At 47.2% G+C, this 12,888-nt stretch overlaps 1 protein-coding gene across 1 annotated transcript in view; it reads left to right on the top strand.

Moving 5' to 3' along the window:
* The window catches only part of LOC124045435 (constitutive coactivator of PPAR-gamma-like protein 2), a 71,905-nt gene extending 61,022 nt beyond the window's left edge, over positions 1–10,883 (top strand). Inside the window, exons 13-15 of the mRNA XM_046364721.1 lie at positions 8,277–8,540; positions 8,716–8,851; positions 10,838–10,883. Coding sequence (XP_046220677.1) covers positions 8,277–8,540; positions 8,716–8,757 — 306 coding nt within the window. The 3' untranslated portion in view covers positions 8,758–8,851; positions 10,838–10,883. The remainder of the gene's footprint in view (positions 1–8,276; positions 8,541–8,715; positions 8,852–10,837) is intronic.
* Positions 10,884–12,888: the final 2,005 nt, after the last annotated feature.

Below are 12,888 nucleotides of genomic sequence, written 5' to 3'. Positions count from 1 at the left end.
TAAAGGGGAAGACTCAGGAATACACCATGAAACCAGGAACAGGTCGCTTTTGCACATGGTAGATGTTGATATTCAGTCTGTTAGCTTTGTAAATGGGCCCAAATGTATTCTGGGGATTTCATTTAACGTTCAAAGTTAGCGTCGTTCTCCCCAGTGAGCAGTGACGTTTCTATTTTAGTGATAATGCCCGAGAAGCTGTGGTTTGGAGGAAATAATGGTACAGTGTGTTTTGTCTCGGGCCGACAGACCGTGCCAATACATCCTCCAAACCACGTTATTGAGGCCATTATCACTTTTATACAACGGCTACCAGCATATTAAAATTATTAACATTCATTTATTCCTACTATTTCATCCTTTCCAGGGGAGATAGTCCTGAGGTTGCTACCCAAGCCGTCTATCCATTGCATTGTTTCCAGCCAAGGTTCACTGGTCATTTGTTGACTGGTGACAGACCTTTTCCCCCTTGCTACCTGACCTTTCCCCCTTGCTACCTGACCTTTCCCCCTTGCTACCTGACCTTTCCCCCTTGCTACCTGACCTTTCCCCCTTGCTACCTGACCTTTCCCTCTTGCTACCTGACCTTTCCCCCTTGCTACCTGACCTTTTCCCCCTTGCTACCTGACCTTTCCCCCTTGCTACCTGACCTTTCCCCCTTGCTACCTGACCTTTCCCTCTTGCTACCTGACCTTTCCCCCTTGCTACCTGACCTTTCCCCCTTGCTACCTGACCTTTCCCTCTTGCTATCTGACCTTTCCCCCTTGCTACCTATGCAACAACACAGCTAACACAAACACTACACAGCAAACTAGCTACATTTCGTTGTTCCTGTTTATCTATGGACATATCTTTGTGCAGTGTATACAGTGTACACTATACAGTGCATTTGGAAAGTATTCAGACCCTTTGACTTTTTTCACAATTTGTTACGTTACAGCTTTATTCTAAAATGGATTCCCACTGCATCAATCTACAGACAATACCCCATAATGACAAAGTAAAAACAGATTTTTTGCATTTTTTGCAAACGTATTAAAAATAAAAAACTGAAATCACATTTACATAAGTATTCAGGCCCTTTACTCAGTACTTTGAAGCACCTTTGGCAGGGATTACAGCCTCAAGTCTTCTTGGGTATGACGCTACAAGCTTGGCACACCTGTATTTGGGGAGTTTCTCCCATTCCTCTCTGCAGGTCCTCTCAAACTTGGTCAGGTTGGATGGGGAGCGTCGCTGCACAGCTAGTTTCAGGTCACCAGAGATGTTCGATCGGGTTCAAGTCTGGACTCTGGCAGGGCCACTCAAAGACATGCAGAGACTTGTCCCGAAGCCACTCCTGCTTTGTCTTGGCTGTGTGTTTAGGGTCGTTGTCCTATTGGAAGGTGAACCTTCGCCCCAGTCTAAGGTCCTGCTCTGGAGCAGCTTTTCATCAAGGATCTCAATGTACTTTGCTTCGTTCATCATTCCCATGATCCTGATTAGTCTCCCATTCCCTGCTGCTGAAAGACATCCCCACAGCATGATGCAGCCACCACCACGTCCTCCAGACGTGACGCTTGGCATTCAGGCCAAAGAGTTCGATCTTGGTTTCATCAGACCAGAGAATCTGGTTTCTGAGGGTCTGAATACTTATGTAAATAAGGTGTTTCTGTTTTTATTTTTAATGAATTTGCGCACAAAAAATGCCTGTTTTTGCTTAGTCATTCTGGGGTATTGTGTGTAGATTGAGGACATGTTTTTATTAAAGCCATTTTAGAGTAAGGCTGTAACGTAACAAAATGTGGAAGAAGTGAAGCGGTCTGAATACTTTCCGAAAACACTAACCCTAACCCTATTCTCATGCTAATTCATGATTTCGACTGGCTGAAAAACCTGTCTGTCTCGCTTAAAACGTTCATTAACTATGGTCAGTGCTATCCGGGATCCTTGGGATGTCCTTACCCTTGTTTTAACCATAACCCAAACCTTAACCATTTTAAATGTCAACTTCAGTGGTGTCGGGTTGTACCAATTATCCCGGATAGCACGAACCCTTTAACTATGGAACAGTGGAGATCGAATTTCAATACTGAAACAGTGTTGCAAATGTCAGATAGACAGACTGCAAGAGTTATACAAATCTCCATTTATGAAAAACAAATTGTAGCTATAAGCAAGGGGAGATAATATCTAGATGCTTTTTTAAAGTGGAGATCAAGTTCATAAATTGCCTGGCTGGGCTGATGACAGTGCATTGCGCTGTGAGATGGAACAGAGTAAATAGGCATTTCAATGTCATAGCCTTATTCTGGGGTAACTTGTGGAATAGACACTGGCTGGAACACGGTCTTAACCAATCAGCATCCAGGATTAGTCCTACCTGTTGTATAGTGAGCAGCGTAGGGTTTAGTCCTACCTGTTGTATAGTGAGCAGCGTAGGGTTTAGTCCTACCTGTTTAGTCCTAACTGTCTCTCTAAGCACTTCATGATGACGGAAGTGAGTGCTACGGAGCGGTAGTCGTTTAATGGGAACTGCAGACTGGGATAAGGATTGATTGAATATGTCCGTAAACACACCAGCCAGCTGGTCTGCGCATGCTCTGTGGACGCGGCTGGGGATGCCGTCTGGGCCTGCAGACGGGAAACCCGTTCCGCTAGCGGAACCCCTCGCCAACAGCCAATGGAATTGCAAGGGTGCCAAATACAAATCAACAGAAATCTCATAAATCAAATTTCTCAAACATACAAGTATTAAACACCATTTTAAAGATAAAATTATCTTTAATCCAGCCACAGTGTCTGATTTCAAAAATGCTTTACAGTGAAAGCCCCACAAACGATTGTTAGGTCACCACCAACGCACAGAAAAACCCAGCCATTTTTCCAGCCAAAGAGAGGAGTCACAAAAAGCACAAATAGAGATAAAATTCATCACTAACCTTTGATCTTCATCAGATGACAGTCATAGGGCTTCATGTTACACAATACATGTATGTTTTGTTCGGTAAAGTTCATATTTATGTCGAAAAATCTTATTTTACATTGGCGTGTTATGTTCAGTAGTTCCAAAACATGCCGTGATATTGCAGAGAGCCACATGAATTCACAGAAATACTTCAACTATTATACATGGGAACTTTATCTAAATTTCTCCTTAATGCAACCGCTGTGTCAGATTTTTTTTTTTTACTTTATGGAACAAGCATAATCTGAGAACGGCGCTCAGAGCCCACCCAGCCAGAAAAATATCCGCCATGTTGGGTAGTCAAAATTATTCATAAATAGCATTATAAATATTCACTTACCTTTGATGATCTTTATCAGAATGCACCCCCAGGAATCGAAGTTCCACAATAAATGCTTGTTTTGTTCGATAATGTCCATCATTTATGTCCAATAGCTTCTTTTGTTAGGGCGTTTGGTAAACAAATCCAAAAGCGCGATCTGGTCCATTCGGACAAAACATTCAAAAAGTTATATTACAGGTCGAAGAAACTTGTCAAACTAATTACAGAATCAATCTTTAGGATGTTTTTATCATAAAAGTTCAATAATGTTCCAACCGGAGAATTCCATTGTTTATAGAAAAGCAATGGAACGAGAGCTACCTCTCAAGTGAAAGCGCGTGACTGAGAATGAGGCTGTAGGCAGACCAATTAGTCAAACAGCTCCCATCTGGCCCCACTTCACATGAGCAGGCTGAAACAACATTCTAAAGACGGTTGACATCTATTGGAAGCCTTAGGAAGTGCAACATAACCCATATCCCACTGTGTATTCGATAGGGGTGAGTTCAAAAACTACAAACCTCAGATTTCCCACTTCCAGTTGGATTTTTTCTAAGGTTTTTGCCTGCTATATGAGTTCTGTTATACTCACAGACATCATTTACATTACATTTACATTTACATTTAAGTCATTTAGCAGACGCTCTTATCCAGAGCGACTTACAAATTGGTGCATTCACCTTATGACATCCAGTGGGACAGTCACTTAACAATAGTGCATCTAAAACTTAGGGGGGGTGGGGTGAGAGGGATTACTTAACCTATCCTAGGTATTCCTTAAAGAGGTGGGGTTTCAGGTGTCTCCGGAAGGTGGTGATTGACTCCGCTGTCCTGGCGTCGTGAGGGAGTTTGTTCCACCATTGGGGGGCCAGGGCAGCGAACAGTTTTGACTGGGCTGAGCGGGAGCTGTACTTCCTCAGTGGTAGGGAGGCGAGCAGGCCAGAGGTGGATGAACGCAGTGCCCTTGTTTGGGTGTAGGGCCTGATCAGAGCCTGGAGGTACTGAGGTGCCGTTCCCCTCACAGCTCCGTAGGCAAGCACCATGGTCTTGTAGCGGATGCGAGCTTCAACTGGAAGCCAGTGGAGAGAACGGAGGAGCGGGGTGACGTGAGAGAACTTGGGAAGGTTGAACACCAGACGGGCTGCGGCGTTCTGGATGAGTTGAAGGGGTTTAATGGCACAGGCAGGGAGCCCAGCCAACAGCGAGTTGCAGTAATCCAGACGGGAGATGACAAGTGCCTGGATTAGGACCTGCTCCGCTTCCTGTGTGAGGCAGGGTCGTACTCTGCGGATGTTGTAGAGCATGAACCTACAGGAACGGGCCACCGCCTTGATGTTAGTAGAGAACGACAGGGTGTTGTCCAGGATCACGCCAAGGTTCTTGGCGCTCTGGGAGGAGGACACAATGGAGTTGTCGACCGTGATGGCGAGATCATGGAACGGGCAGTCCTTCCCCGGGAGGAAGAGCAGCTCCGTCTTGCCGAGGTTCAGCTTGAGGTGGTGATCCGTCATCCACACTGATATGTCTGCCAGACATGCAGAGATGCGATTCGCCACCTGGTCATCAGAAGGGGAAAGGAGAAGATTAATTGTGTGTCGTCTGCATAGCAATGATAAGAGAGACCATGTGATGTTATGACAGAGCCAAGTGACTTGGTGTATAGCGAGAATAGGAGAGGGCCAAGAACAGAGCCCTGGGGGACACCAGTGGTGAGAGCGCGTGGTGAGGAGACAGATTCTCGCCACGCCACCTGGTAGGAGCGACCTGTCAGGTAGGACGCAATCCAAGCGTGGGCCGCGCCGGAGATGCCCAACTCGGAGAGGGTGGAGAGGAGGATCTGATGGTTCACAGTATCGAAGGCAGCCGATAGATCTAGAAGGATGAGAGCAGAGGAGAGAGAGTTAGCTTTAGCAGTGCGGAGCGCCTCCGTGATACAGAGGAGAGCAGTCTCAGTTGAATGACTAGTCTTGAAACCTGACTGATTTGGATCAAGAAGGTCATTCAGAGAGAGATAGCGGGAGAGCTGGCCAAGGACGGCACGTTCAAGAGTTTTGGAGAGAAAAGAAAGAAGGGATACTGGTCTGTAATTGTTGACATCGGAGGGATCGAGTGTAGGTTTTTTCAGAAGGGGTGCAACTCTCGCTCTCTTGAAGACGGAAGGGACGTAGCCAACGGTCAGGGATGAGTTGATGAGCGAGGTGAGGTAAGGGAGAAGGTCTCCGGAAATGGTCTGGAGAAGAGAGGAGGGGATAGGGTCAAGCGGGCAGGTTGTTGGGCGGCCGGCCGTCACAAGACGCGAGATTTCATCTGGAGAGAGAGGGAGAAAGAGGTCAGAGCACAGGGTAGGGCAGTGTGAGCAGAACCAGCGGTGTCGTTTGACTTAGCAAACGAGGATCGGATGTCGTCGACCTTCTTTTCAAAATGGTTGACGAAGTCATCTGCAGAGAGGGAGGAGGGGGGAGGGGGCGGAGGATTCAGGAGGGAGGAGAAGGTGGCAAAGAGCTTCCTAGGGTTAGAGGCAGATGCTTGGAATTTAGCGTGGTAGAAAGTGGCTTTAGCAGCAGAGACAGAGGAGGAAAATGTAGAGAGGAGGGAGTGAAAGGATGCCAGGTCCGCAGGGAGGCGAGTTTTCCTCCATTTCCGCTCGGCTGCCCGGAGCCCTGTTCTGTGAGCTCGCAATGAGTCATCGAGCCACGGAGCGGGAGGGGAGGACCGAGCCGGCCTGGAGGATAGGGGACATAGAGAGTCAAGGGATGCAGAGAGGGAGGAGAGGAGGGTTGAGGAGGCAGAATCAGGAGATAGGTGGGAGAAGGTTTGAGCGGAGGGAAGAGATGATAGGATGGAAGAGGAGAGAGTAGCGGGGGAGAGAGAGCGAAGGTTGGGACGGCGCGATACCATCCGAGTAGGGGCAGTGTGGGAGGTGTTGGATGAGAGCGAGAGGGAAAAGGATACAAGGCAGTGGTCGGAGACTTGGAGGGGAGTTGCAGTGAGGTTAGTGGAAGAACAGCATCTAGTAAAGATGAGGTCGAGCGTATTGCCTGCCTTGTGAGTAGGGGGGAAGGTGAGAGGGTGAGGTCAAAAGAGGAGAGGAGTGGAAAGAAGGAGGCAGAGAGGAAAGAGTCAAAGGTAGACGTGGGGAGGTTAAAGTCGCCCAGAACTGTGAGAGGTGAGCCGTCCTCAGGAAAGGAGCTTATCAAGGCATCAAGCTCATTGATGAACTCTCCGAGGGAACCTGGAGGGCGATAAATGATAAGGATGTTAAGCTTGAAAGGGCTAGTAACTGTGACAGCATGGAATTCAAAGGAGGCGATAGACAGATGGGTAAGGGGAGAAAGAGAGAATGACCACTTGGGAGAGATGAGGATCCCGGTGCCACCACCCCGCTGACCAGACGCTCTCGGGGTGTGCGAGAACACGTGGGCGGACGAAGAGAGAGCAGTAGGAGTAGCAGTGTTGTCTGTGGTGATCCATGTTTCCGTCAGTGCCAAGAAGTCGAGGGACTGGAGGGAGGCATAGGCTGAGATGAACTCTGCCTTGTTGACCGCAGATTGGCAGTTCCAGAGGCTACAGGAGACCTGGAACTCCACGTGGGTCGTGCGCGCTGGGACCACCAGAGTAGGGTGGCCGCGAACAAACAGTTCTAGAAACTGAGTGTTTTCTATCCAATACTAATAATAATATGCATATATTAGCATCTGGGACTGAGTAGGAGGCAGTTCACATCTCTCTCTCCTCTCCATCCTGGGGGTCTCAACGTGTATCTCTCTCTCTCTCTTCTCCATCCTGGGGGTCTCAACGTGTATATCTCTCTCTCTCTTCTCCATCCTGGATGTCTCAATGTGTATATCTCTCTTCTCCATCCTGGGGGTCTCAATGTGTATCTCTCTCTCTCTCCTCTCCATCCTGGGGGTCTCAATGTGTATATCTCTCTCTTCTCCATCCTGGATGTCTCAATGTGTATATCTCTCTTCTCCATCCTGGGGGTCTCAATGTGTATCTCTCTCTCTCTCTCCATCCTGGGGGTCTCAATGTGTATATCTCTCTCTTCTCCATCCTGGATGTCTCAATGTGTATATCTCTCTCTCTCCTCTCCATCCTGGGGGTCTCAACGTGTATATCTCTCTCTCTCCTCTCCATCCTGGGGGTCTCAACGTGTATATCTCTCTCTTCTCCATCCTGGGGGTCTCAATGTATATATCTCTCTCTCTCTTCTCCATCCTGGGGGTCTCAACGTGTATATCTCTCTTCTCCATCCTGGGGGTCTCAATGTGTATATCTCTCTCTCTCCTCTCCATCCTGGATGTCTCATTTACATTACATTTAAGTCATTTAGCAGACGCTCTTATCCAGAGCGACTTACAAATTGGATGTGTATATCTCTCTTCTCCATCCTGGGGGTCACAATGTGTATATCTCTCTCTCTCTCTTCTCCATCCTGGATGTCTCAATGTGTATATCTCTCTCTCTCCTCTCCATCCTGGGGGTCTCAATGTGTATATCTCTCTCTCTCCTCTCCATCCTGGGGGTCTCAATGTGTATCTCTCTCTCTCTCTTCTCCATCCTGGGGCTCTCAACGTGTATATCTCTCTCTCTCCTCTCCATCCTGGGGGTCTCAACGTGTATACCTCTCTCTCCTCTCCATCCTGGGGGTCTCAATGTGTATATCTCTCTCTCTCTCTTCTCCATCCTGGATGTCTCAATGTGTATATCTCTTCTCCATCCTGGGGGTCTCAATGTGTATATCTCTCTTCTACATTCTGGGGGTCTCAATGTGTATATCTCTCTTCTCCATCCTGGGGGTCTCAATGTGTATATCTCTCTCTCTCTCTTCTCCATCCTGGGGGTCTCAATGTGTATATCTCTCTCTCTCTTCTCCATCCTGGGGGTCTCAATGTGTATATCTCTCTTCTCCATCCTGGGGGTCTCAACGTGTATATCTCTCTCTCTCCTCTCCATCCTGGATGTCTCAATGTGTATATCTCTCTCTACTCTCCTTGTCCTCTCCTTCAGGAGGAGCTGGTGTCTCGTGTGGAGAAGATGCGTCAGGCCATTCTAGATGGCATCAACTTTACTCGTCCTCCTCCCCCTCTCCCCCCTCTTTCCTTCCTCCGCCCTCCCCCTTCTACTCCCTACCCCCTCTACCCCCCCGGCCCATGGGTAACATGCCCCCCCACTACCACCCTCATCATCCTCACCACCACCCAAATGATCCTCACCACCACCCTCATCATCCTCACCACCACCCAGCCCAGCATCGACCCAGAGGCTTCCCAGGTAAACAACAAACAAACGCATACACAGTATACACGCAGTTCACACATATATAGACAAGCCTTGGTGTTTGTTTGCCAGATTAGAAACACCCAGATCATCATTGTACTGATAGGTGTTCCAACTATACCATTTTCAACCGTTATGGAAAACATTCTCATCCGGTCTGTCTCCCCAGGTCTGCAGTCGATCCCCCCTCAGGGAGGGAAGTTGGAGATAGCCGGCATGGTGGTGGGCCAGTGGGCCGGGAACAAACCACTGCGTGGCAGAGGGGGGCTCAACATGCAGGTGGTGTCGGTCGGAGCAGGGAGAGGGTGAGACTCTGGCTGCTCTTTAAATGAAGCTGTTTATATAAAATAACCTTTTACTGATCTCTCCCCGTCTATATAATATAACCTTTTACTGATCTCTCCCCGTCTATATAATATAACCTTTTACTGATCTCTCCCAGTCTATATAATATAACCTTTTACTGATCTCTCCCAGTCTATATAATATAACCTTTTACTGATCTCTCCCCGTCTATATAATATAACCTTTTACTGATCTCTCCCCGTCTATATAATATAACCTTTTACTGATCTCTCCCCGTCTATATATAATATAACCTTTTACTGATCTCTCCCCTTTTACTGATCTCTCCCCGTCTATATAATATAACCTTTTACTGATCTCTCCCCGTCTATATATCTATCCCCGTCTATATAATATAACCTTTTACTGATCTCTCCCCATCTATATATAATATAACCTTTTACTGATCTCTCCCCCCCGTCTATATAATATAACCTTTTACTGATCTCTCCCCGTCTATATATAATATAACCTTTTACTGATCTCTCCCCTTTTACTGATCTCTAATATAATATAACCTTTTACTGATCTCTCCCCGTCTATATATAATATAACCTTTTACTGATCTCTCCCCGTCTATATAATATAACCTTTTACTGATCTCTCCCCGTCTATATAATATAACCTTTTACTGATCTCTCCCCGTCTATATATAATATAACCTTTTACTGATCTCTCCCCATCTATATATAATATAACCTTTTACTGATCTCTCCCCGTCTATATAATATAACCTTTTACTGATCTCTCCCCGTCTATATATAATATAACCTTTTACTGATCTCTCCCCGTCTATATAATATAACCTTTTACTGATCTCCCCATCCCCTTTTACTGATCTATAATATAACCTTTTACTGATCTCTCCCCGTCTATATAATATAACCTTTTACTGATCTCACCCGTCTCTCTCTCTCTCCCCGTCTCTTTCTCTCTCCCCGTCTCTCTCTTTCCCCGTCTCTCTCTCTCCCCGTCTCTCTCTCCCCGTCTCTCTCTCCCCGTCTCTCTCTCTCTCCCTCCCCGTCTCTCTCTCCCGGTCTCTCTCTCCCCGTCTCTCTCTCTCCCCGTCTCTCTCTCTCCCCGTCTCTCTCTCTCCCCGTCTCTCTCTTTCCCCGTCTCTCTCTCTCCCTCTCCCCGTCTCTCTCTCTCTCCCCGTCTCTCTCTCTCTCCCTGTCTTTCTCTCTCCCCGTCTCTCTCTCTCCACGTCTCTCTCTCCACGTCTCTCTCTCTCCACGTTTCTCTCTCCCCGTCTCTCTCTCTCCACGTCTCTCTCTCCCCGTCTCTCTCTCTCCCCGTCTCTCTCTCTCCACGTCTCTCTCTCTCCACGTCTCTCTCTCTCCACGTCTCTCTCCACGTCTCTCTCTCCCCGTCTCTCTCTCTCTCCACGTCTCTCTCTCTCTCCACGTCTCTCTCTCTCTCCACGTCTCTCTCTCTCTCCACGTCTCTCTCTCTCCACGTCTCTCTCTCTCCACGTCTCTCTCTCCACGTCTCTCTCTCTCTCCACGTCTCTCTCTCTCTCCACGTCTCTCTCTCCACGTCTCTCTCTCTCTCCACGTCTCTCTCTCCCACGTCTCTCTCTCCACGTCTCTCTCTCCACGTCTCTCTCTCTCCCCGTCTCTCTCTCTCCCCGTCTCCCTCTCTCTCCCCGTCTCCCTCTCTCTCCCCGTCTCCCTCTCTCTCCCCGTCTCTCTCTCTCTCTCCCGGTCTCTCTCTCCACGTCTCTCTCTCTCTCCCCCGGTCTCTCTCTCCCCGTCTCTCTCTCCCCGGTCTCTCTCTCCCCGTCTCTCTCTCTCCCCGTCTCTCTCTCTCTCTCCCCGTCTCTCTCTTGCTCTCCCCGTCTCTCTCTCTCTCTCCCCGTCTCTCTCTCGCTCCCCGTCTCTCGCTCCTCCTGTTTCTCTCGCTCCCCGTGTCTCTCTCTATGTCTCGCTCTCTGTCCCTCTCTCCAGAAGGGGTAAGGACATCCCAGCGAAAGCAGGACGAGGAGTTAAAAAGGTGACTGCCAAGTCATTAAGGTTAAGGTGACTGCCAAGTCATTAAGGTTAAGGTGACTGCAAAGTCATTAAGGTTGGGCCATTTTATGATTGCGTCGTCTATCGACGATGTTTGACTGCCATCGTTGACTGTGACGATATCATGATGTCACAAAATATGTTTTGGCATATTTGAGTCTGGCAGCACACAACAGGGCTGTGCAGTGAGCACACAGTAGGGCTGTGCAGTGAGCACACAGTAGGGCAACATACCAAATGGTCTGTTCCCTACTGGCCTTCGCCTCAATGGTCTATACATATGTGATAGGTAGACTATTAACTTAATGCAAGAGAACAATGTAGCTTGTAGAAGAGACCAGAGCAAAATGTCAGCTAGGTCCTAACGTGGTTTTTGTCTCCTCTCCAATGTGGGATAATAATGGACCTTTTGCAGCACAAACTCTGTGTCTTATTGTTTCAAAATCTTAATTTCCCTTTTTCCATTTGAATGGGATTTGTCAGGCTAGTCATAGCCTACTGTTTGAATGGGATTTGTTAGACTAGGCATAGCATAGGCATAGCCTACTCTTTGAATGGGACTTGTTAGACTAGGCATAGCCTACTCTTTGAATGGGATTTGTTAGGCTAGGCATAGCCTACTCTTTGAATGGGACTTGTTAGACTAGGCATAGCCTACTCTTTGAATGGGATTTGTTAGACTAGGCATAGCCTACTCTTTGAATGGGATTTGTTAGGCTAGGCATAGCCTACTCTTTGATGATCAACCATGGAATGAGTCTATAGACCTGAGTTCCATCTCAGTTTGTGAATAAAAACAGCGCTGGAAAGGGGAGACTCACCAACACTATGGTGGGCACTGCTCTACCACCCCCACAAGTGTCGGGCCTCCTCTGAAGGTAACCGCTACTGCGTTTTAAAGGGAATGGAAGTATGAAGGTACTTCACTCAAAAAGGGTGTAATATGTGTAATTATATGTATATATTACATACCATTCAAAAATATGTATACAGTGCCTTGCGAAAGTATTCGGCCCCCTTGAACTTTGCGACCTTTTGCCACATTTCAGGCTTCAAACATAAAGATATAAAACTGTATTTTTTTGTGAAGAATCAACAACAAGTGGGACACAATCATGAAGTGGAACGACATTTATTGGATATTTCAAACTTTTTTAACAAATCAAAAACTGAAAAATTGGGCGTGCAAAATTATTCAGCCCCCTTAAGTTAATACTTTGTAGCGCCACCTTTTGCTGCGATTACAGCTGTAAGTCGCTTGGGGTATGTCTCTATCAGTTTTGCACATCGAGAGACTGACATTTTTTCCCATTCCTCCTTGCAAAACAGCTCGAGCTCAGTGAGGTTGGATGGAGAGCATTTGTGAACAGCAGTTTTCAGTTCTTTCCACAGATTCTCGATTGGATTCAGGTCTGGACTTTGACTTGGCCATTCTAACACCTGGATATGTTTATTTTTTAACCATTCCATTGTAGACGTTGCTTTATGTTTTGGATCATTGTCTTGTTGGAAGACAAATCTCCGTCCCAGTCTCAGGTCTTTTGCAGACTCCATCAGGTTTTCTTCCAGAATGGTCCTGTATTTGGCTCCATCCATCTTCCCATCAATTTTAACCATCTTCCCTGTCCCTGCTGAAGAAAAGCAGGCCCAAACCATGATGCTGCCACCACCATGTTTGACAGTGGGGATGGTGTGTTCAGGGTGATGAGCTGTGTTGCTTTTATGCCAAACATAACGTTTTGCATTGTTGCCAAAAAGTTCAATTTTGGTTTCATCTGACCAGAGCACCTTCTTCCACATGTTTGGTGTGTCTCCCAGGTGGCTTGTGGCAAACTTTAAACAACACTTTTTATGGATATCTTTAAGAAATGGCTTTCTTCTTGCCACTCTTCCATAAAGGCCAGATTTGTGCAATATACGACTGATTGTTGTCCTATGGACAGAGTCTCCCACCTCAGCTGTAGATCTCTGCAGTTCATCCAGAGTGA

Source organism: Oncorhynchus gorbuscha, linkage group LG10, assembly GCF_021184085.1.
Source record: "Oncorhynchus gorbuscha isolate QuinsamMale2020 ecotype Even-year linkage group LG10, OgorEven_v1.0, whole genome shotgun sequence".
In the NCBI taxonomy this organism is placed as follows: Eukaryota; Metazoa; Chordata; class Actinopteri; order Salmoniformes; family Salmonidae; genus Oncorhynchus; species Oncorhynchus gorbuscha.
This window is presented reverse-complemented; position numbering and strand designations above follow the sequence as displayed.